At 45.6% G+C, this 24,134-nt stretch overlaps 1 protein-coding gene across 7 annotated transcripts in view; it reads right to left on the bottom strand.

Moving 5' to 3' along the window:
* Nucleotides 1–24,134, bottom strand: part of ralgapa1 (Ral GTPase activating protein catalytic subunit alpha 1) — a 65,034-nt gene that overhangs the window by 40,286 nt on the left and 614 nt on the right. For 2 of the 7 annotated variants that reach the window (XM_068717665.1, XM_068717668.1), the window contains exons 2-30: nucleotides 21,623–21,733; nucleotides 21,441–21,490; nucleotides 20,894–20,951; nucleotides 20,646–20,689; nucleotides 20,285–20,462; nucleotides 16,595–16,710; nucleotides 15,982–16,120; nucleotides 15,637–15,845; nucleotides 15,157–15,480; nucleotides 14,714–14,887; nucleotides 14,480–14,551; nucleotides 14,170–14,318; nucleotides 13,932–14,055; nucleotides 13,388–13,534; nucleotides 12,951–13,041; nucleotides 12,295–12,459; nucleotides 10,750–10,899; nucleotides 8,994–9,197; nucleotides 4,369–4,493; nucleotides 3,964–4,198; nucleotides 3,552–3,737; nucleotides 2,915–3,079; nucleotides 2,632–2,825; nucleotides 2,433–2,531; nucleotides 1,968–2,123; nucleotides 1,673–1,801; nucleotides 1,428–1,553; nucleotides 932–990; nucleotides 162–270 (exon numbers count right to left, since the gene is read on the bottom strand). In XM_068717665.1, the coding sequence (XP_068573766.1) occupies nucleotides 162–270; nucleotides 932–990; nucleotides 1,428–1,553; nucleotides 1,673–1,801; nucleotides 1,968–2,123; nucleotides 2,433–2,531; nucleotides 2,632–2,825; nucleotides 2,915–3,079; nucleotides 3,552–3,737; nucleotides 3,964–4,198; nucleotides 4,369–4,493; nucleotides 8,994–9,197; nucleotides 10,750–10,899; nucleotides 12,295–12,459; nucleotides 12,951–13,041; nucleotides 13,388–13,534; nucleotides 13,932–14,055; nucleotides 14,170–14,318; nucleotides 14,480–14,551; nucleotides 14,714–14,887; nucleotides 15,157–15,480; nucleotides 15,637–15,845; nucleotides 15,982–16,120; nucleotides 16,595–16,710; nucleotides 20,285–20,462; nucleotides 20,646–20,689; nucleotides 20,894–20,951; nucleotides 21,441–21,490; nucleotides 21,623–21,733 (4,088 nt within the window). Of the gene's footprint in view, nucleotides 1–161; nucleotides 271–931; nucleotides 991–1,427; nucleotides 1,554–1,672; nucleotides 1,802–1,967; nucleotides 2,124–2,432; nucleotides 2,532–2,631; nucleotides 2,826–2,914; nucleotides 3,080–3,551; nucleotides 3,738–3,963; nucleotides 4,199–4,368; nucleotides 4,494–7,400; nucleotides 9,198–10,749; nucleotides 10,900–12,294; nucleotides 12,460–12,950; nucleotides 13,042–13,387; nucleotides 13,535–13,931; nucleotides 14,056–14,169; nucleotides 14,319–14,479; nucleotides 14,552–14,713; nucleotides 14,888–15,156; nucleotides 15,481–15,636; nucleotides 15,846–15,981; nucleotides 16,121–16,594; nucleotides 16,711–20,284; nucleotides 20,463–20,645; nucleotides 20,690–20,893; nucleotides 20,952–21,440; nucleotides 21,491–21,622; nucleotides 21,734–24,134 lie in introns of all 7 variants that reach the window. The other 5 variants (XM_068717662.1, XM_068717664.1, XM_068717666.1 and 2 more) reach the window with 5 other exon arrangements.

Here is a 24,134-nt window from a genome sequence, read left to right as displayed (position 1 = left end):
CTACTACTTTAAACCTACTGGAATATATTAAACTATGGGTCATTAATGTGTTCTTTTAAGGCCTCATCAGATATCCAGACAGAGGGTACAGATGCTAACACACTGAAGTGTTGTGTAGATCAGTGTAGCACTAATTAAAGCAGCACAGAGGTGTCACTGACCTTCAGAGTAACACAGATGACGTTGAGAGCCTCTTTGATCTGTGGATGTTGAGTCCCGTGAGCCAACTCCTCACACATCCAGATACCCAGACTGCACAGAGCCACGCATCTAACAGAACAGATTCAGCGTGAGCAGCTGTTGTACACACACATACAGTCGTCATCCACACGACTGTATGTGTGTTGGACAAGCACACAAGTAATTTGCTAATTGCTTAAATAAGTTAACAATTCATTGACTCTGGTGGCATGTTGCGCAAAGCTGAATTAATGAATAATTTTAAAATATGTTGAGCATCAAACTCAATTTATGGTGAGAATATATTTCTTGATGTAAATGAAAAACACAAAATTCAGGTGCCAGGTGACTATTCGTAATATAATGGAATACAATGCAGTAATGCTCTCAGGCATTCTGTATTGTTTTAGTTTTATGTTACCCCATCGATCTACTTTTTTCATTTAATCTCTGCTGAGTCAACACACACATATATATATATAGCCATGATTATGTCTTCTGTCCTCTTCCCTTGTGTCAGTCGTTCGGGGATGTAACCTGTATTAATGATGTCAATTATACATGAATTAATTTAAATTAATTTATATAATTTATTTATGCCTTGTTTTCTAAACTGTCTGCACATTGAAAACATTCCCCACATATCTGTGTTCAATGAGAAGTCGAGAAAAAAGTCATAAAGTTACGACAATTGGTATAAAGAGAATAAAGTCACAATATGTTTCAAAATCTCAAAAGTGTGACAGCTTACCTCGCAGGAGCAGAGGGTTCGTCCCTGGCAGAGCTCAGGATGGTCTTGATAATATGCTCCTAAAAACATCCAGACAAACACAGTTAGTGAGCCTCACACAATACAAGGCATTAGTTATCTACATACTTGATCAGTATGTAGACACACACACACACACACACACACACACACACACACACACACACACACACACACACGCCTTCACACACTCACTGGTCCCATCCCTCCGGTCACCATTAATGGCCGCTTAGTGATTCAAAACAAGTTTCTGTCTTGTAAGCAACCAGCGAGCAGGCCTGAGGTGCTGCCACGCATGGCATTAGCGCTTTACACAGCAACAGCAACAACAACAACAACAACAACAGCAACAACACTCCCATTATAGCTCTGGACTGTTACAAGAATGGCTAATGAGACATTAACCTATTAATTTGGTTCTGAGACCCCCCCCCCCCCCCGAGGACTTACAACCCAAGCCGTTATTGCATCCATCTACCTTGACGTCAGGGAACTTGGTGAGCACCACGTCGGCTGTGGTGGGATGGAGGGCTGGAAGCTCCTCATACAAGTTGGGAAAGCACACCAGAGATCCCAGCAGGATCTGGGCCTCCACTCTTGGAGCCTATGACAGGAGGAGAAAAAAAGAAAGAAGAGATAAGGACAGAGGAAATTCAAATGAGAATTTCTTTTTAATGACACATTAATGACAGTAACAACACTGCTGAAGATCGCGTTTCTTACATTGAGCGATGAGCAGGCGGTGACTCTCGAAGCCGCTATGATGAAGTCCAGGATCAGCATGGTGGCTCCGGGGAGACCGATACTGAAGAACCTGGGACTGCAGTGTTTTATGATGGTGTTCACAATGTCCTGTAGAAACCACAAATACACGGCCAGAGCTATAGCAGTCACACAGCCTGAGCACACTGCAAAAACATTCCATCCTTTAATCTGAAGCAGTAGAAACTCAAACTTAAAACATCGCTCTACATTAAATATGTTTGTCGCCTACAAAACGCGTGCACACACAGTCTACCTGGTCTTGGTGCAGCAGTCCTTGGTGCATGATGTTGTAGAAGTGCGTGAGAAAGTCGGAGTTCGGGGAGACATCTTGTCGTCTCTTCATGATCCTGCAGATCAGCTTGTAGGCGTGAAGCTTCCCCTGCTTGTAGCGCTCCGTCAGCATGGTGGCCTGGAGGAAAACACACACGTGTGTACATATGAGAGACATTTACATATGTGAGTAGGTTGAGGTGTTAGCCGGTTAGTTTGTGGAGGTATCCCTTTCTCTGTGCGTTATATATATTTTCTTTTTTTGCAAACAAATGCATTTTGATTTCAGCTTATTAAATCAAATATTAAATTAAATCAAAACATGTCAATTCCTTAATACGAGGAATGTGATGTGATGTGAGTCTTAGCTACAGCTGGTTCTTATTGTCATGTTTAAATAGATCTCAATGTCATGAATATCAGAAGTCCTGTAGTGAGTCACGCCTACCTTAAAGAGCCACGGGGTGAGGATTCTCAGAGGTGGGATCAGAACAGGGGGCGGGGGAGACGACTGGTTGTCCAGAGAAATGCCCAAATTATCTCTTATCTGGAAAGAAAAAGTTTAGTTTTTTTACACAAAACCCCCACAATCTTTATAGAAAGTCTCATCGTTTGTAAATGTAATAATTGCGTGCGTCAGCACACACCTTGGCCAGGTTTTGCCACAGTTCGCACAGATAGTCGAAGACCTGCGCATGGATCTCTGGGTCTTTGATGCTATTGACGTCCCCAAGGATGCCCAGCATCCTCCGCCACATTACCGTGGCAACATCAGCGTGCCATCCAGTTAGAGAGCCACCCGCCATGACACTGCAGTCCTCGCTGGGGAACTCACTGGTTTCTAGAACCAAATCAATGAATCGATCTGTTACTCTTGCTTAGTACAAGGCAACATAGAAGTACATGTTTGAGAATGTGCATAAGTATTACCCAGGTCATCTGGAGTCTGCAGCACAGAGTTGTGGAGCTTGTGGTCCAGCTGTAGGTGTGTGTGTGAGTGGGAGTGATCAGGGTGCTCTGCTGTCAGTGTGGCGGGGGAGGGCGTCTGGGAGCGAGAGCCCCCAAGGGAGTGCATGGGAGACGCACTCTCAGAACCTGGACAGAGATAAGCACAACAAGGAGAAAAAACAACAACAACGTTTTGTCATTGAGAAGCCTGGATTCTTGGGCCAATATTGTAAAGCTGCTTTTTGATCCAACATTATGTAGTTTTGGCACAAAACAGGAAAAAGATTCCAATACCTATCCACCAAATCGGATTTCTCTAAGATGGTATGTGCGATGTACGTTACACCTTTAAGGAGGCTGATTACCTTTGCCTAATAGCTCCGGATGTCTATGATAATTATGGGCTACAATCCCAAGTAGTTCTGTATTGCATTTGATTACGTCATCCACTGCAGGCCTATGAGGTAAATTTGTGATTTGGGATATACTGTGGTGCAATGACGTTGATCTTGTAAAGAGAGGCGATGTGGTATGCAGTAAAATATGTACTATTTAGGCTGCTGGTTTGGATGTTTAGATCTGCTGAAATAATACAGTAGCTAGAGAGATCTTTGCATACCGGTAACAGTGACAGTGTGGCTGAGGCTGCTGGTCTCCGAGTCGATGTGAAGTGTCGTCAAACTGGCTACTTCATGTTCGTCACAGGCCACGCCCCCTCCAAGGCTGTCCTGGTCCAGTGAGCTGCCTCGACATCCGTCCCCAGATCCAACACCTCCTCCACAAGCTTCTGAAATGAAAGTAAAGTCTAAAAAAAAGAAAATGCTGACCATTATACATTTTTTTATGGGCAAGGTTTCCAGATGGAGACAATTCACAGGTATCTATTTACATCCCATAACAGCAACTTGTAAGGACCGTTTCTTTTCATTTTGACAAAATAAAACATGTACGGCAAACTAAAATCATAGTGATCTTTGTATAAAACTAAATGTGTCACAAACTCTGTAGCAGTGCCACAGTTTGTTACTTACTCTCAAACTTGCAAGTGGAGTACTGAAAAGCATTGAAGGAGTCCGACTGGCTGTCTGAGCTGATGATGTCCGAACCGCTGGCGCTCGCAGGTGAGGTCCATTCAGAGGGAACCCCCGGATCATCAATGGGACGGGGGTCATCCGAGGGCCGTGATCCGGGACTCTGACCCGCCTCCAGGAGCTCCGGCAGGTCCCTGGGAACCTCCAGACTGCCAGGGCTGCTGCCACGACGGCCCTGTGTGTAGAGAAGCGTAGCTCTTTGGTAATTATTTTATTCCGCGTTCAATCGTAAGCAGTGATTGGCCACCGACCCCCTGCTCTTTTTCTAATACACTGAAACGTTAATCTTTAAAACCTGTGTGTGTGTGTGTGTGTGTGTGTGTGTGTGTGTGTTGTTGTGCTCACTGCTGTTCCTTTGGCCCTCAGTCTCTCCTGAATAAACTCATCCATGAGGTCAGAAAAGTTTGGGTTGGTGCTTCCTACGTCACTGGAGACCGGACGAGCCTTCTGGACCACCTCCTCTTTGTTGGCTAAAGGGCAGATACATGATGGTAGTCAAAGACGGAGAGTATACACATTTACACACACACACACACACACACACACACAGACACAGACATATGACAGAAAAAGGGATGAAGATCCACAGGTGGACACGGAGACAAGTGAGATGAACAAACGCACAATGATAGACAGTGGCTGATCCGTACATCCACAAACCACTCAAAGACACAAAACTGAGAAATGATGTCTAGGAGTCTGTAAGATATATTATATAATAATAGTCCACTAAAGTCGATTATGTGTACGAACCACTCCATAAGGGATATGATGACATCACTAATCTTGCCCACCTCACTTTCTAAGTTATTTGAGTCAAGTGTTCAGATATTTATGATAAAACTTTACAATATCTATACAACAAACTGAAGCTTCTCTGGATTTGCGAGAGCCGTCCTGATGTGTGTGTACTGTAGGCCCTGAAGTTAGCAAAAGACTGACTGTTAAACAAAAGCCACAACATAGCAGGCAAACCCACCGGAGAAGCAATGCAGGAGTTAATTCACACCATGCACGGAGAGCGAGAGAGAGAGTATCACCTTGTTAGGTCCAAACAGGCAGCATATCAGAGGCCTATATTAGTGCAGTTGTGTTACTATGAATTGTGTTGCTCTTGGCTTGGCGGCATCGGTCGGTGTGAGTTTGTGAACTCTGAGGAGCAGAGAGCATCCATCAATCCCAAATCAGATGAGAGTAAATAGTAATCCCTAAACTTGTGGCCGACAGAGCCAGGTCTCATCAAGACCCAACACCAGGACTTTGATCAATAAAAGCTTACTTGTTGGACACAGAGTGAAGATCTTGCCTCTGCTGCCACCTAGCTGATTAGATTTAAGACCCGAAAACTCCACTAGCAGCATGGCCACTTACTAAAGAGCAAGACAAAGTGGTGATCGTACGGAGGCACTTAAAGTATTTACCAACTGAACCAACACAGCCCAAAATGTCTGTTTGTTCATATTGGTCTCAAGCTAACTGACCTTATAACATTACTGTATATCCCTGCTTACACTTCGTATGTTATTCAGATACCTCCTTTGCCTGGAGGTATCTGAATAATATACTGTCTACAAAAGTACAATTCCACTGTTATGGTTATTTGCCATGACATCACCAAGAACAGAAGAACAGGAAAAAAGACTTGGATTGGGATCACATTTTTCAGGCCAATATATTCTACCGTATACATCTCTCAATTCCATTATTGTATCAGTAAAAGCCCAATAACATGCCTACATGTACAATGTATTTCCACCACAGCATGAACAGGTTCAAATAAGAAGCAGCTCTATAGAAATGCTAAGCGTAGACGTTAGCTGACATTAGCTACATTTGCCTCCACCATGTCTTTACGTGACTGATAAGCGGCTCTGCATGTCTGTGCGCTGCAGAAGTGTGTGTTCTCTCTGTGCTCATCAGGATGTGAGACATGCACATTTTTAGTACTACGATCAGTGAAGTGCTGTGGTTAAGCTTATTGATATGATAGAGGACTCCACCTGTGTTCGGCAATCAACGAGTATAAGTAGTTCAACACACAGCTGGACAGACAACCAGACAGACACGGCACATAACATCTGGTTTTAGTCTGCATGGAGTAACCAGAGGATTGGGGTTGTCTTAATTCACTGTAACTTTAAACTTGTAAAAGTGGAGCTGCTGTCAATGTTGTTGATCCACGGACAAAACGATTCTGGCCTGCGCTGTAAAATTGTGCGTGGTAAATTCCACACATCTGGCACAAAAGTAGATGAACCAGACTGGCATATAAACGGATTGTAGGCACCATTTGGCGCGAGTTGGCAAGCAACACACCTGAATTAAAATAAGAAAGGAAAAAATAAATAAATGTGGCTGCGCATCAACAATTCCATCGTTCACAACTTCGGGTGATGAATCCCTGTGCTGGTATAAAACATCTGATCTCAGTTCTGCAGTCTGCTGCACCGAGGATAACTGACTAGAAAAAGCTGTACTGCTGATTCAAATGTGCAGTTATCGTGTTTGATATCGTCTTATGGTGAGGTACAAAGCAAATAACCATTCAAGACTGACTCACATCCATTCAAGTTCTATGTGTATACCACTATTATCGAGATGGCTTTTCTCACATAAGGTCCTATGCTGCATTCTAGTGGCCTGAGAATGAACTACAGAAACATGTTGACATTACGTATCTACAAGCAGTAATAATTGACTCGATTGATTTACCTTCATAAACTCAACTTCTATATCTGCACATGTAAATCTAAATGTAATAACACTCTAATAGAATATGCCATGGGGTATTAATGTAAAGCCGAGTCGGTTTACTTTGTATCTGAGCTTCTATCGTTTCTACAGGCGGTTGTGTTTTTTCTGTGGACTGTGGTTGTTCCTCCAGTGCAGCTGAAGAGTGGCCGGAGTCCGGGGAGGAGGCAAGGGAGGCACGAGGAGGCGGCCGCATGCAACATCGAGGAGGGGGAGGAGGAGGTGGGGAAGAGGAGAGGGGGGGGGAGAGGAGGTTAGGTTAATATCCCAAAGCCCTAAGAAGGAAGAGGACAGGAGGAGGAGGAGGAGGTCGGGGGCTTCCGAGGTAAAGGAACAGGTGGGAAGGTATGAGGCGGGGAGGTGGGGGGGGCCTTGACGGGAGGCAGGCTGGAGGAAGGGGCTACGATCAAGAGGAAACACATCAACAGGGAGTTTGAATTTCAGTCCAGCAGCAAGATGATGAGTGTCAGCCCCCCCAAAAAAATAAAAAAATCATTCCATCATAACAACCAGTTAAAAACAGCCAAAAAGGAAAAGAGAGTTGTTGGTGTTTGTGTGTTGATGAGTATTTCTTTCCAAAGTTGTGTCCTTTGTGAGCGCTTCGTTTCATTCGTTGCCATCCTCACCTGGCGCTGTCGTCTTTCGCCCAAAGTAGCCCAGGACATGGGAGTAGAGGTCTCTGAGCGAGGCGTCGCCCATGGCGGCACGGCCCTGTCGCTGTGGCGACGAGCCTTGGGATGACCCCTGACCTCGGGGCCGCGGCTTCGAAGACAGTGCGTGAACAACGGTCTTGTAGACACCGCCGAGGAGGGCCCCCTGGTGGTGCCGCGAGGCGGTGCTCCCGGGCTCCTGGGACCGTGAGCGGGAGGCTCGCGATCTCAAGGCGGAGCGTCCCAGGCGGCCGCGCACACCTGACGATGCCCCGGAGGAACTTGAGCTGCCCGACGACACCTCCGTGTGAGCCTCGGAGCCCAGGTTGGGTCCCACACAGGACCCGGGGTGCTGCTTGTCCTTGTCCCCTCCGGTACCGGCCCTGCTTTCCGGGCCTCCGGCGGTCGCTGCGTTTCCTGCCCCGCTGCTATCCAAAACGGCCCCTAGTTTCTCATGTGGCCCTGCTCTGTTGCTGATCCCGGCCGCGGGGCCAAACTTACCTGCGCCTCCTGTTCCAGCCCCCGGCCTCTCCCCGGCTGAGTGGCTGTGTGTGTGGAAGTGACTGAGGCGGCGCAGCCGGGCTTTCCAGTGGGCCTCCTTACTCTCGAGGGGGTTGTGGAACTGCACAGACTCGGTCGAGGGTCGGAAGCTGACATGAACGCCTCCGGACTGGTGCCTCTTGGTGCTACTACGGGACGTCTTGGCTTTAACTGGTTCTGGAGTTTGATTTGATTCAGTGCTACATTCTACGGTGTTAATGTCTGGTCTAATTAAAATGGACCTCTCTTTTACTGCGGCCTCTTTACCACCCTGCTTCTCTTCTCCTGTTTCTCTCCACGCATCACATTTCCCTTCCCATCCTTCTGCCTTTCCTGCGTTTCCTCCTCCCTTTTTCTCCCCAGTGTGTCTTTCTAAGCTGGCGCCCCCCCGAGCACTGGGCGACGGCCACTGACACTGCAGCTCGAGGCACTCGTAGATGCTGCGCTGCTCTGCCTCGTTCTCCTCCGTTGAATCCACACTGCTGTGTCTCACTGATTCACTTACCTGCCTGTCCTCTCTCACCACCTGTCTTGCCTCTCCTACCTGCCCTGGGTATTCCATCTGTGTTCTCGCGATCCCTGTTTGCACGGGTAAAGTTACAACACTGCTTTCTGGCACGCGACCGGGGCTATCTCTCTCTCCTGCCTCCTCCTTCCTCTCACCTCCTTTGCTAGTGAGGTAGTCCCTGATAGAGGAGAATAAATCGTCCTCTGCTCCAGCCCCCATTTCGCCCTCTACGTCAATTTCCTTTTCGGACGAAAGGGTAAAGGCGGAATCCCAGTCGCTTACCCAATCCGAACTAGAGCCCCGGCTCCGAGAGCCAATCTGGTGCCAGAACTGGTCGTAAACACTACCATCATCTTGTCCCTCTGAGGACGAGGAAACGACACCGTTGGAGAAGGTTAAAGGGGTGGGAGAGGGGGAGGTGAGGGGGTGTGGAAGTGGCTGAGCTGCGTGGCTGTCGGCTGCGTGTGAGGAGGGAGTTGTGGGGTTGGGGATCGCAGCGGGATCTCCCCGCAGGTCTTCACCTTTGACCCGCTCGGCGATGAAAGGCTCCATGACGTCAGAGGCACTGCTGCTCCTTGCGAGGGAGGAAGGGGCGAGGCCGTCCAGGTCGCAAGCCCCTCCCTGGAAGACCTCAGAGCAGGAGATGGGAGGGGCCTCGTCGCTCTGGGAGGAGTGGCGCATCCGAGAGGTTCGGGATGTCAGTGTGATGGGCGGGTCCTCGAGGTCTGATTATTGGGGGGGAGACGAAGGAAGGGGAGTGAGGTTAGTGACGGGGTTAACGGAGTGGATACATGTAGACGCACATATACAGAATTAACCACACTTCTAAATTAACAAAAGTATGAGTATGATCATCAATATTCTATTGATTATCCTACGTTTCACAGCAGTTAAGTGGATGAACATGACTACCAGATGGTGTTCACGAGATGTGAATTATAGATTTCAAGTTTTTCTAAACAGATTTTCCAAATTTTAGAACAATACACTTATTTGAGCATAAAGGAGTGAATGCTGAAGCAATCTAATCTCTGCTCCTTCATCAAGTCACCACATCCTGGTCACTAGTTGACACAAAATACAAACTGGATTCAGACGAGCTTTCTGGTGGCTGAGACAGTTTGCTACAACGTCATCTAGCTGCTTTAACAGTAAACACGACTTGAGATCATTCGAATAGTGACTGACTTGTGGTTTATGTAATGAGTAACAATAATCCTTTGAAAGGAAAGATTATGCAAAGCCACACCACAAACAGCATGCACTCACGCCTTGCTGCTAGAGGTTAGCCTCAATCACAAAATGCAAATTTCCAATATCTGTTGTGTCCATTTGGTAGTTTTCACTTTGGTAGGACATCAAATTGTCAATACACAGAAACTTTTAGAGAGCTGTACTCATCCCAAAACACACCCCAAAAGTAAACAACAAGTAAAACACGAGTAAGTAAAAAAATACTCCAGCAGAGGATACAATAAAGTAAGAAAAGAAGGGGAGGAGTCAAATTAAATGCCATCCAAAGAATACACGGCATCGAATGAAACGTCACACGACAGCGGTGACGGGGAGGTCAAGGAGAAGAGCATTGAAACAATAAGTGCTCGTCATAGGCAGGCAGGAGGACAGAGGGGCGTGCATGAGTGCAGACAGGCAGGTAGGAACAGGATGCAGGTTAACAGGCAGACAAACAAGCAGAGAATGGGTAGGTTTCATGCAGACGTGTCAACAGAAACAGAGACACAACTACCTGTACAAATAATTCAAATTTACAGCAAAGAATTAGTGAAATATTTGTAGAAAAAAAGTGAAAATGACAGATGACATTGTTAGGTATCGGCTTGGCGATATATTCTCTCGCTAGGCCCCACATGTCAAGAACAATAACCATGATGAGTTTTGGGACACCGCGGAGGACATACGTCACATACAGTACTGAGACTCAACTATGATCATCCGTTTGTCCCAAGCAACACTGCAAGCGATTCGTGGGACAATCGCACAGCATTCGAGTGAATGATGCATCTTTGGATGTTCAAGCACTTCACACAAATCACACTGATCATCCCAGTTACAGGTATGAAGAGGGAAGGGTTGTATGATTCCTGAGTGACCACATGCAAACTGTTGCTTCAGTAGTGACAAAAACTCAGAAACAAAATGATAGATAAAGACGGAGCGCAGGCACACGGTTTCAGTTCTTTGATGGACTTAGAGACAAGTCAAGTTTCTGGGGGGGGGGGGCAGGCAAGCATGACAGGCAGTGCAAAGAGTGTGTACCTGCCAGCTGGTCGGCAAGGGGGGGTAGTAAAGGGTGGTGGTGGTGGTGGAGGAGGACAGGAAGAGGCGGCGCCAGAGCAGGAGCACTCTTAGCGCTGCGGATAAAAGCTGAGGACAGCAGAGAGTCCCCCGTAGAGCAGCTACGCAGGGCTGAAGAGGTGGGAAGAGCAGATAGAAGAGGGACAGAAGAAGAGTGTGAGACAGGGAAGGAAGGAAATTAGACAATAAAGGAAGCAAGAGGGGGAGGGGGGGTGTGTTGTTGAAGTGAGGCGAAGAGGTGAGTGGAAGAAAGGTGGACGTATGGGCGAGGACGGAAGAGGGAAAGGAATGAAAACAATGTCAAAAGTGGGAGCAGAAAAGATCGTAGAAAAGAGGAAGGTTAAAGGGCGGACGCGGAGGGAAGGAGACAAGGAAGGTGAAGGAAGAGTGAGACAGGGTTAGCAGTTCTGGAGGAGAGACAGCGAGACTCTACAGCTCAGCTCAGACCAGGACACACAGGAGCAGCGCATTTAGCCGTCAGGTCCACCGTTTACTTGCAGTCACAACAAAATGTAGTTGTCTGCAAGTTTGACCACTGATATGTTAGCATTTGACTACGTAGCTGAAAATAAATGAGAGAAAACAACTGCACACCTGCAAGAATGTTGGTTAGCATGTGTGGGCTCATTTGTCACAGGGAAAGTCACAGTGAGACATTTTAGAACGGTTACAGGTGGTGCGAAAACCACTGGAAACTGCAGAGAGAGAAGCTGCTAATCTCAACAAGGGTCTTCTTATTTAGGTTGATTAAATATATTATGTAGACGTCTTTAGGTTTTTCTAGGTACTACGGAAACCCTGCAATCACCAATATTTGTTGTTTCTTAGAGTCCACTATAGTAGCCACAAACAACACTCTTACTACACTCTGTCAGGTTATGCACTTGTCATCAATGACGATTGGAGCAGAACCTCTTTTGTTAAAACAAATAAACTACTGTGATTAATAAAAAAGCAAACACCTAGAGACAGGAGAAATGTGGATTAAAAAAGAAAACATTTAGTTGCGTGTATTGAAGGACCCTTGCTTTTTAAGCAGTTTAAGAAAATGCATGTGCATGAGTTGCCTTCATCTGGCTCTAAACTGGTATTTCACTGTGGTGTTCTGGCCATTTCGTTCACACCAATGGCCACAGTTAAAGGCTTCGCACAAAGACTCCACAGAGGAGGAGGAATCACAGTAAACCACGACTTCCTGTCAGCCACACAGGCAGGAGGGGAAAAGAGGTGGAGACGTCAAGTCAAACAGAAGTGACTTAGAGGAAGAGAAGCCTTGTCTTAAGAACGCTGAGGAAAGACAGAGTATGAGTTTTTTCAGATACCCTCACTCACACGCCAGCCAGTTTTAAACACTGGCCTTTAGACTTGCGACTCACACTCTCACACACACACACACACACACACACACACACACACACACACACACACACACACAGACACAGACACAGACACAGACACACACACACACGCAGGAGGAGGACAGCCGTGGAAGAGGAGGATACTGACCTACAGTCTTCTGGCGGACGATACTTCTGGCCTTTTCGATGCCCGGGGAGCCGGCGGTGGTGGCGCTTCGCTGCCTCATGGCTGCCGCTTGGACCGGCTGGTCTCTGCTCCAGCCTTTAGAGAAGGAGCGATCCACAATCTGTCTCTGGCCCTCCGAGCCGATACCTGGTGTGGATGGGGGGAGCGGGATATCATCTCTCAATGTGCATATAATGGTACTTATGTCACCTCCATCAGAAACTATGCAAGGAATAGACCTGTGTAGAGAAAAGGTTTATTCTCTTTCATACTAGGCTATTGGTTATATTTTAAATATCCCAGTTCTTCTTGGGCTCCTTTCATTTTGGCTTTATTTCATATTTTGGGATTTTCTTTCTTACTTTGTACATTTTTATAATGTCCAACTTACGTTTATTTAAATTGTGATCATTTTCCTTGTGCTGACAGCCAAAGTAAGAAACTGTAGAAAGTGTGGGCTGGAGTGCCTTCACTGCATCTTTGACTTTTAGGATATTAGATATGAAACTAAGAATTATGTCACATAGATTATATCTTTGGTAGGTGTGGGAACTTGAAGTGAAAAACAGCCGTCTGTATTTCAGATCATGATTCATACAGGTTCATTTAAAGAAGGCTAAAAGCGTCTCTTGACGAACCTTTTCCTTTGTGCTTCTTCTGTTTTTGTTCACTGAGTTTGTCCAGAGGCAGCTCGTTCAGATCAACACTGTACAGGTTCCTGGCCAACACCTGAGGCACGACAAAACCAACACACTGCTTCAACACATAATGTTTATGTTACTGCAGCATAATGGTTGAGATGGAGGCAAGATCACTGTTTAACTAGTGCTAAAGTGTGATTCTTCATATGCAATCAATGTAATCCAGCTAATGTTAACGGCATTCGATATGGAATGAAAGTGAGAGGAAACATTAACAGGCATGCAATGAATGAAACCACCGTTTCATTCATTGTGCTTCCCCTCTACTTCTCTAATGACCATTGTTGACTTCAAATGAAGTTGACTGATTCACATCCATACACAGTGTGGATATAAAACGCCTGTAGGTTAATGAGAAAAACAACTTCCGGTACCTTGGTGAGGGTCTCCATGGTGAGTGACCACTCGGTGACCAGTTCATCCCAGCAGGTGAGCGAGGAGAGGACGGCGAGGAGGTCGTCCCACAGCTCTCTGCTGATGTAGACGTTTAAGTTCCCCTTGATCCAGGCCACTATCAGCGTCTGTGCAGACAGAGGGGAGAGAGAGGACACTCAGCTGTTTAAGAAGCTCTCTACTCATTCTCAGTGAGCTGGGTCACACCTGGACACTATTAAACTTCATTAAGGTGTTCAGAAAATGAATGCAATCACAAGCATAAGAGCAAGTATGCTGGGTATAGAAAGAGAAAAGATGAAGGCAGCTGGGAACCCATCTGCATTATTTACATAATTATTACTTCTGTCACTGTTCAGTACTTAGAGCACCACGGGCCAGTCCATCTAACAGCATGTTCCTATTCATTCATTCATTGTTTCATGTACCTCTTCTACCACACAGATCATTTACAAAAACTGTATGTTTGGTACGCAGAGGGGAAAAAAGAAATCTGTCCAGTTTGATATGGTGACACTAATGTACCTGAAAGATGGGTCCAGCCAGCCTGCCTGACAGCGTGTTGTTCTTCTTGCCCTGCGGCATGATGGATGGAGGTCTTTTCATCACTGACTCCGTCACCCTCAGCAGAACCAGCAAGACCTGCTCCCTATAAACAAATACATTAAAAAAAGCAGCCTTTAATGACATGATTCTCCCGAAATGTATTTAGATGTCCATAGTAACAATAGTGATTTATCGTATATCTGTTGTTGTTTTTTACCATGTTTTCTGGTCCATGGTCTCATGCATGACGAGGCTGCGGTAGATGTTCAGGACTCGCTTGCACATGTCGACGTGCTCCTCCAAAAGGATCTTGATGTCGTTGGCTGGCTCCAGCAAGAAAACGTTGGAGGAGTGGGTGATAAATACCTGAAAAGGGGGACAAGCGATCGGGGTGTAAAATGGGTCCACAAACTATTTTTTTTCTACGACGATTCTACGAGGTGAAGTAAGAACAGTAAGAAGACAACTGCAGCAATGAGACTTTTGTGTGGTTGTATGAAACGGACAGAAACGTGTGAGGACCACACCTGTAGTGTCGTCTGAACCCCGGCATGAACGCTGTACTCCAGCAATTCACTGTCAACCGCCTTACTCATTCCCTGAGGAAGAGAGAAAACAAACACACACAATTAAAGTGAGAAAGAATAGTTAGTGGGCAGGTCAAACATAGTAAATCACTATAAAAAAAGATCTGACCTGTCCGGGCTACCTTCATCTTAAACATTTCAGGATTATGTTTCTGACTTCAGGTAATCCCTCACCTCATCCTCCTTGTCCCCGAGCTGCGAGCCTGAATCCAGGCTGCTGGTGGTGGGATAGGGGCCCTCCTCCGGTTCCTTCATGAACACGGGCCTGTCCTCCATGGAGATCCACTCCTGGTAAACACGCACCACTTTACGCATCGCTGCAGCCTCGCACATGGGAAGGAGAAATGCCTGTGGGTAGATAAAAAAAAAAAGGCTTGTAAAAGATCAAGTGACTTGTACCTGGACATATTGTATTAAAGACAGAATAGCAGTTAACCTGATGACCCTGCATATCAAATCTAATATTCAAAGCATACTACCTAGATCCACTCCAACTGCAGACACAACCTCACACATCAGTGTGTACGCTACATTAATGTATTTGCTGCTGCCCCCGTCCACAGCAGGACATTGCTTTGCTCCAGTACACTAATCGAAAAAAGGTATTTCTCCTTCACCTGTCTAAAGATCTCAGTGATGAAGTTGACGTTGGTTCTAGAGCTGGTCAGCACTCTCCTCACCACCTCCATGTCCGTGAGCTGCTCTTCATCCATGGAGCAGAGTGAGGAGGAGCTGGGCTCCCTCTCGGTCAGCGTGGACGTGTTGGAGTGGCTTTGCTCGGGCTCCCCCCCGACCCCCGGACACCCCGACAGCCCCAAGCTGCCCCCGCCTGATCCGGATGAGCCGCCGCTGCCTTCGAGGTGGCCGTCAGAGCGGATCCCACCGCCACCGCTGTCGTCTGAGCTGCCCGCGGAGCGAGCTGCCAGACCGGCTGCTGCTCGCTGGATGGGGTCAAAAGGTAAGGTTATACAATAAAAATAAATAGAAATCAGAAAGTCACGTCTCACACGTTGCCACCGTAGTTATGTCAATATAATTAAGTACATGGAACTTTCCGGTGACTTGAACCAGTAAAACAGAGTAAAACATGCGCTCACCTGTATGTTCTTGGGGACGTTCTCCCCCTCTGTTCCTGGGATGTGTGTGTGCGTGTTGGGCCGTGGCTCCAGCCAGAAGGAAACCAGCCAGCGGATGAAGATGACTCGGGCCTGAAGGAAGCTCTCCTTGGTGCAGTACACGGTCTCACCGCCGTCTTGCTCCCTGCGCACCACGCTGTAGTAGGGCTTGGAACGCATCGGGGGCACGTCTGCAGGGAGAGAGGGGGAAATCTTTAATCTGTGTGGTCTGGGGTCACAGTGATGCAACATTACTGTTCAATGCAATCCAATATGCTACAGGATGTACAGCATCCAGCAGCTCTTTAGAATCCAAATGTAACTGACCGAGTATTGGGCTGTAGAGGCTGGTCTCCATGGCGAAGTTGGGAAAGATGTGAGGAAGGTAAAACTTCCGGAAGTGAGCAAAGAGGAAACTGAAGCCACGTTCGTGGTTCTCTTTACAACGCCACTCGAGAGATTTGGCCTGGTGGACACACACACACACACACACACACACACACACACACACACACACACAGCTTGTGTTATAAAGAGAGCATTACACACACGAAAAAGGGTCAAGCGGAGAAGAGCACCATTGTTTAAGGGAGAATGTTATCAGTGTGTGTATAACTGCACGTATAAGTCTATATGTGTAAGTGTGTGTGTGTGTGTGTGTGTGTGTGTGTGTGTGTGTGTGTGTGTGATAGCAGCAGGAAGAGAAAATACAAGAACAAGGTCTGTTTGTGTCAATAAAGGGTTACATTTACATTTGAGTTAGTGATTAGTGACCAGTGAGTGATTAGATGAATATTTCCTCTACCATCAAGTTTGTATACATGATAGTGTCAGTAGATTACAGACCTCTCATACCTGCTTTCTGCTTGCTTACACATTAGTTGCATTGGTGAGGCATCACAACATTTGCAAAGGTGTTAGTAAGGAAAAATGATAATACCTGGTTTACCATGTATTTGAGCAGCGCTTCTAAAAAGTAAGCGGTGAGGTCTTCCTGGTTCTTGTCACCTGACTGGGGAGGAACCAATGGAGTGATCTCTTCTGGGGTAACCTGAGCTGTAAGGGGGGGGGGAGACATTTAGTGTTTATGAAACAATGAATGCTGCTAAATATGTTGTCATATGTCTACTCTATGCATACATTGTAGAAAGTAATGTATGAGGTTCTAAATCTTATTTTTGATATGATGATAGCTGAATGTTGAGCCCACTTATTAGTGCAGGGGTATTCAATTAAAATTCCAAAAGGTCCAGATTGAGAAAATCTCCTCGTGCAAAGGTCCGGAACATTATAATAATATCTAACTTGCGCCATTTAGTGCCATATAGTAGCCTAGTAGTAGTAACAACGTCTCTGTGTAGTCAACAACTGTCAAATTTAAATAAAGACATCACACACATCAACTATATTTTAACAATTATTATTCTGTTTTCAAATTGAACTGGATGGATTATAAATAATACACAGAAATACATAAATAAATGTTCTTCTCTCATTTCAAGTAAAATAAAGGCTCCATCTAAAAATAAAATACACAAAAAATAACTTTTGAAAAACTTACATCTTATTAAAAAAAAGTGCTTGATTTTAGAAAAATTAATGAAAATTAAAGAGTGTGGCTGGAGTTAACTTTTTTCTTCTCTTTTGTTAACATCATAATGATCTGTCAACTTTATAATAAACAATCTCTTAACAATTGAACAGCTTTAACACCGCCTTTTCTCTTTCTTTCCCTTACATCCCACTCCATCTCTTTTTCTTGTTGAGTGAGAGAAGTGAGTTGTAGCTTGTCCTGCCAGGATTTTAAATCTGGGCTGGAATGGTGTCAGGGCTAGTCTCATGCACATATGAAGGTGCTCATTGGATATCCTGGAACGATATTTGTTTTTAATAATGTTCATAGAGGAAAAAGCTGCCTCACAGCTGTATGTGGAGCCGAACATGGTTAAGATGTACAGAGCTACTTTCCTCAGACCTGGGCAAGCTGTCTCCGAAACCATTTGGAGCCAGAAGGTGGCAGGGTCAGTTCCTCCAAAATGCTCTTTCAGGGCTACATCTGCTTGAAGATCGATCAGTTGCATCTGGAGAGGCCCAGGATTTGCCCACTTAAAGTGCTGTGTGACTTCCTTTGAGAACCCTCTGACATCTGTGATGAGGAATGGGTTCTGAATGAACAGGGTGAGCTGCTGTCCAAAGCTGAAGTTTTCAAAGCGTGTGCAGAAGTTTACACGCAGCTTGTCAACAAAGTTAACAAAAGTAGATGCATCTCGCTCACCCATACCTGATCCTGCACTGTTGGAAAGTGTGCACAGTCTGCCTGCAGGTCTTCCTTAAACACCTCAAGTTTCCTCTGGAAGGAGCGTACAGCTGTCATCAGGTCACAAACTGAATTGTTTTTGCCCTGCAGCTTTACGTTTAGTTCACTCAGGTGTGAAGTGATGTCTACCAGAAAAGCAACGATATGCATATTGTTCTCGTCTTCTAAAAAGAGAGAAAATTGTGTTGCCTTCTGGCTCTTCAGCTGTTTAAGGAAAGCAACAGTTTCCTTTCGAATGGACCAAAAGCGCTCCAACACCCGGCCTTTGCTGAGCCATCTAATGTTGTTGTGCAGCAGAAGGTCATCAGCATTCGCATCAACTTCTCTTAGAAATTCCCTTAACATGCGATGCTGAAGGGAAGAGGATGCTCTGAGAAAGTTAATCAATCTCATAACTATGTTCATCACCTCAGCATATTCATCTGACAAAGCGGAGCACAGGACAGATTGATGAATTATGCAATGGTATGAGATGAGCTCAGGATTGTCCTCTTTCATTCTTGCCACAACACCTTTCTCTCTCCCTACCATGGCAGGGGCTCCATCTGTGGTTATTGAAACCACTTGTTGCGGCTCTATTCCCCTTTCAGTTAACATCTCCTTTATGGCCAGATAGATGTCCTCTCCTCTTGTACTGGTCTTAAGTGGTGTAACACCCAACAGATCTTCACAGAACTCTTTCTTCTCCTTGTTAAAGAACCTCACGTAAACTAAGAGCTGAGCATTGTCAGACACATCAGTGGACTCATCTACAGCTAAGCCAACACAGGGTGCTTTATGAATATTTTCATCCAGCTGTGCTAGTAGATCCATAACTCTTCTTTTTGTTTCCCCTCAAGTAAAGTTCCAGTTACTGCACTCATGCACTCCTTGACAACCTCTCCGTCAGTGAATGGCTTTTTATGTTGACCCAAAATCCAAGCAACTTTCAGAGAACATTCATAAGCACGTTGTTGGGCAGTGAATGAATTTGTTAATATTCTGGTGGAACGTTCATATTGGGCTCTTAAATCGTTTATCTTCTGTGCCCTCAGTTCAGACTGGAGTGGGTATGTTTGGTCGAAAGATTTGTGTTTGGTCTCATAGTGGCGTTTCACATTGGCGCTTTTAATAATGGCCATGGTCTCTGAACATATGAGACAGAGTGGTTTTGTAGCGCCAGCAGGAAGAATGAACAAATACAAGTCCGTCCATTCTTTATTAAAAGCTCGGTTTTCGAGGTCCACTTTTCTCTTTTTAGAGCACGCCATGTTAATGCTTCTCCGACTTACTTCTCCCACTGCTCTCTCTCACTGCTCTCCGTCTCTCTGTCTCTCTCACTGTTCTCCGTCTCTCCGTCTCTCTCACTGCTCTCCGTCTCTCCGTCTCTCTCACTGCTCTCCGTCTCTCTCACTGTTCTCCGTCTCTCCGTCTCTCTCACTGTTCTCCGTCTCTCTCACTGCTCTCCATCTCTCTCACTGCTCTCCATCTCTCTCACTGCTCTCTGTCTCTCCGTCTCTCTCACTGTTCTCCGTCTCTCTCACTGTTCTCCGTCTCTCTCACTGCTCTCCGTCTCTCCGTCTCTCTCACTGTTCTCCGTCTCTCTCACTGCTCTCCGTCTCTCTCTCCGTCTCTCTCACTGTTCTCGGTCTCTCCGTCTCTCTCACTGCTCTCCGTCTCTCTCACTGCTCTCCGTCTCTCTCACAGTTCTCCGTCTCTCTCTCCGTCTCTCTCACTGTTCTCCGTCTCTCCGTCTCTCTCACTGCTCTCCGTCTCTCTCACTGCTCTCCGTCTCTCCGTCTCTCTCACTGCTCTCCGTCTCTCCGTCTCTCTCACTGCTCTCCGTCTCTCTCACTGCTCTCCGTCTCTCTCACTGCTCTCCGTCTCTCTGTCTCTCTCACTGCTCTCCGTCTCTCTCACTGCTCTCCGTCTCTCCGTCTCTCTCAATGCTCTCCGCCTCTCTCAATGGTGTCCGTCTCTCGCCTGTCTGCATAATTTCATTCGACTCACAGTGCATTTTGGAATAAACATTTGATTGGCTGAGCAGCGTCACGTGAGATTAAATTAATGCATGCAATTGGTCAGTGTGTTTCCTGAACTGCTGAATGAGTGCCGTAAAGGCCAAAAAAGATGCGCAGGTTAAAACATTAGCGCCCGCCAAAATGTATGATTCTCAATTATATGTCCGGGTCCGGATAGGACAGCGTCTGGGTCCGGATCCAGACCGCGGTCCGCCAATTACCGACCCCTGTATTAGTCTAACCCCACTGTGTGTGTGTGTGTGTGTGTGTGTGTGTGTGTGTGTGTGTGTGTGTGTCTTCTTCTACTACTAACTCTCTGTTAAACTCAGCGGAGGGTTGATCAGAGTGTCCAGGGTGCGTGGGGTCCCGTGGCAGAGCGGAGCCGGGAAGCCAGGAATCAAACAGGCGAACATGCAGAGCTGCTCGCGCTCCGCATTGCTCTGCAGCGCCTGCATCCACAGCAGGAACAGGCGCACGCCTTCCCGACGGATCTACGCCGAGGGATGGAGAAGAGGTGTGAAGAGAATCCAAATTAGTACATGTTGCTTGCAGCATTTAAAAAAATATGAAATGATACACGTATTGTACACATCCTCTTGGGAGGCGGGGAGGATAAGGATGTAAGAGCTATGAGGGAGCGGTAACACAAAGTCGACAACAAATCAGAGCGCTACCTTCAGAGAATTCCCAGTGTGCAGCAGCTTTTTGAGAATCAGCCCTGAAAGAGAAACACATGTCAGCCAAGTCTAACCAACAGTGTGCAGTGAATATAACGTCAGGTCAGGGAGCTCGAGTAACATTAAAGTCAGAATTTAGACACTTTTGTGTTGGTAAAAAGAAAAAAGCCAAACTGCAAGAAAACATGCTAGTGAAGCTAAACCCCAACACTAATATATGAATAATGTGTTTTTGCTCGAGTTACCGATGCTGTGGAACTGCCATCGGCTCTGGATTCTCTCTGGCAAGAGCTGGAGGATTTTCTGGAGAAAAGAAATGTATAAATAAATAAATATTCAGATACTGAGGACCATTTTTGCCATAAGACGTGTTGTGTTATTGTTAATTCAGGGGTTTTCCTGCCTGAAGGAATTTTTGGTGCCCACCTAAGGTTTTAGCCAGTGATAAATAAAAAAAAAAAAGTTTATTGTCCATCTTTATTCGAACTAATACCTCTAAGGGAAAATCTATTTTAATCACATTCTCCAGTCCAAGCACTCACTGGACTTGTGCTTTGCCCAGCCCTTGTTCTGAATTTAAAGAGCGTGGGGCCAAATGGAGGTCAGTAAACACACGCATACTGACCGCTATCTTATCCTGGCTGCTCCAAGCACCGAGCAGCTCAGTGCTGCTAAATGCCAGCGGTCTGAGGTCAATGCCGGCTGGAGCCACGGCACCGACCAACACCACCAACAGGAAGCTAGCGCTCGTGGAATCACAAACCCTCACTGGATTTAATGATGTTTTCTTACCTCGAAGATGAAGAGAATAGAGTCCAGCTCCTCCCTCTGAGACTTGTGACCTGAAACACACAGACGAGTTTGAATAAAAGCACAGAGACACGGCTAAATGGAATCACTCTATTTCAGAGCTGTGAAAGCTGACCAATCAGAGCTCACCTAAAGTGTTTGGTTGACGGTGGAGTAAAACGTACCTTTTTGCTTGAGGCTGACCTCAATGGTGACAAAGTTCTCAAAGAAGACATAGTAGATATGGGAGTAGTTCACGTCGAAGAACTGTTTCAGCTCCGACGGTTCCGCGTTTTCTGGGAAATGGGGGGGGGGCTGATAATTAGTGTTCAACACTGGATTCGGTTCCATGACCGTTCCTCGAGTGCATTCCTCATGATGTCACACGTTCACAAAACTGAGGGACATCTCCCTCAGCATCACTCTCACAGCTGTATGCAGTTAGGGAACAAAATTAATAAAATATAGCAATTAAAACGCCACAGAAAAGGTAGAAATCTTCAGAATAAGTATTGAATAATGTGGTTTTGAAATAAACAATGAAACCAGTTAAAGGCTCTTCTCTATCCAGCTTTAGTCTAAATGTTTTCGGGCCAGAAGTATAAACACATCTATAAGAGTGTTCTTACTGTGCATCACAGGAAATATATATTTGAGCAACATAACCTCGCGGCAGCATCTAGCTTCACTAAACACACTTGTGTCATGTCGACCTGCACTAAAACACACTCCAAGCCCAGTCTGGGTCTATGCTTTATGTGTTCTCTGGACTACATCTCTGTCATTAGGAAGGAGACGCAGAGATAAAACACACGCTCATACAGAGGATGCAACCGCCGCGGTAGTTCAGGGTCAAAAGTGAAAGAAAACACACGAGCACGCAGGACATTAGGCTTTAAAACGACGTGCATGTGCACAGGTAGACACACTCAGAGGAGCTTCTGGTGATTGTAATCTCTGAGTTTGTTTATATGAAGTCTGAAAGATGAGCTGAACACACACACACACACACGCACGCACACACGCACACACGCGCTCTATGGTTGCCCTTCTAAGGTGTTAGTGGCCTCTCTGAGTGCTTCTCTATCTCTTCCTTGGGGCACTGACATTTTGAACACAACATTTCTCACTAGCTGATTACACACACACACCCTCGATGGCTGATGTACAGGAGCTATTTTTCTACAAAACCCACAGCAAAGCATTTATTATAGTATTTATCTTCACATGCATTGACAAGTAGCAGCGGTGAATGCTATATCGGTTTAGACCTCAGATGTTCGAGTCCACGATGACCGGAGCTACATTTACCCGCTATTCTTAAGTCGCGGTCTGAACCAGCAATCTATAACATCACCTGCTTTACTGAAAAAAGTCATTTAAGATGAGCTGACTTGAATGATTGTATTTGCAAACATTTAAGTGAAACAAGTTTTTTCTATATATATATATATATATATATATATATATATATATATATATATATATATATATATATATATATATATTATTTATTAAGGAATTGTCATGATAGAAACAGAGAGAGTTGGACTTCTAATAATTTTTAGAATTTTAAGTTTTCATGAGAGTGAACACTACATGAACAATAACAACAATGTGATTCTTGCTGTGGAGTTGTTATTAGTTACCATCAGTGCTGCAACTAACAGTGTCCTTGTGCATTTTCTTCAAACGGTGGTCCGGCACCACGATTGTGTGGTTAGCTATTGTTCGGGGGTCAGCGTGTTCCTTCTCAAACAATGTAACAAGTGTGTTTGTGTGTGCGTGTCTCTGTGATTGTTATCAAGGTCTTGTACTCCCCATAGAGCACAGAGAGGGGCACAGCCCTTTCCCTCTCTGTCTCACACACACACACACACACACACACACACACACACACACACACACAAGCGCACACATACACAACCCAGTAGCTCTTACAATAGAAACAGGAAGTTGAGCTACTGTACTGGACATAAGAGGAAATAGTAGAGGCTGTTTCCCTTTCCAGGCAGTGTTTGTGTGTGAAACCTAGTGTGTGCCAACGAAAACACTGAGGCACTCACAGATCCATCACTTATTAATGTCCATCGCCCTACCAACCCTTCCCTATTCTACAACACACATTCAAAACACTGCAATTGGCACTGTGTGTGCAACACATCTAAACCCAAGTTTAACAAAAGCACAGCATTGCTCACACCACAGGTCTTTATAGAGCACTCAGGCACACCCCTACAGAAATCACAACAGCCTGACCAACAGCGTATACAAGCACCGACATGTTATGCTTCTTAGACGCGTTATTACACTGTAATAAACGCATTGCGTCCGATTATCCTCTATGCAGAGACCCAAAGCCAAAAACTCCATTCAAAGACCTGACAATGTAACACACTGCCACCTGCACATCGTATTAAAGCACACTTTTAAAGCCCTTTTCCACCTCGATGGATTCTGTTGACAGCGGATACAGCTAACCTCATTTACTTTTGAATATATTTAGACTTTTAGCACACAAGGCTCATTACTGCCCATCGCAGTAGTTCTGGTAAAGATTAAGTAACAGCAATAATAACGATGGACGAAATGTGGATCAAATGATTGCAATGGACTACAGGTCAGCTGCTGAAATTAGCAAGTAATGTTAAAGTTCGATATTTAAAAAAAATAAAAAAATATGGTCTTAAAGTTTGT

This window comes from Cebidichthys violaceus, unplaced genomic scaffold (genome assembly GCF_023349555.1).
Source record: "Cebidichthys violaceus isolate CVI_PGR_0920_01 unplaced genomic scaffold, fCebVio1.0.p SCAF_22, whole genome shotgun sequence".
In the NCBI taxonomy this organism is placed as follows: domain Eukaryota; kingdom Metazoa; phylum Chordata; class Actinopteri; order Perciformes; family Stichaeidae; genus Cebidichthys; species Cebidichthys violaceus.
Note: the sequence above shows the minus strand (reverse complement) of the source record. Positions and strands in the feature narration are given on the sequence as shown.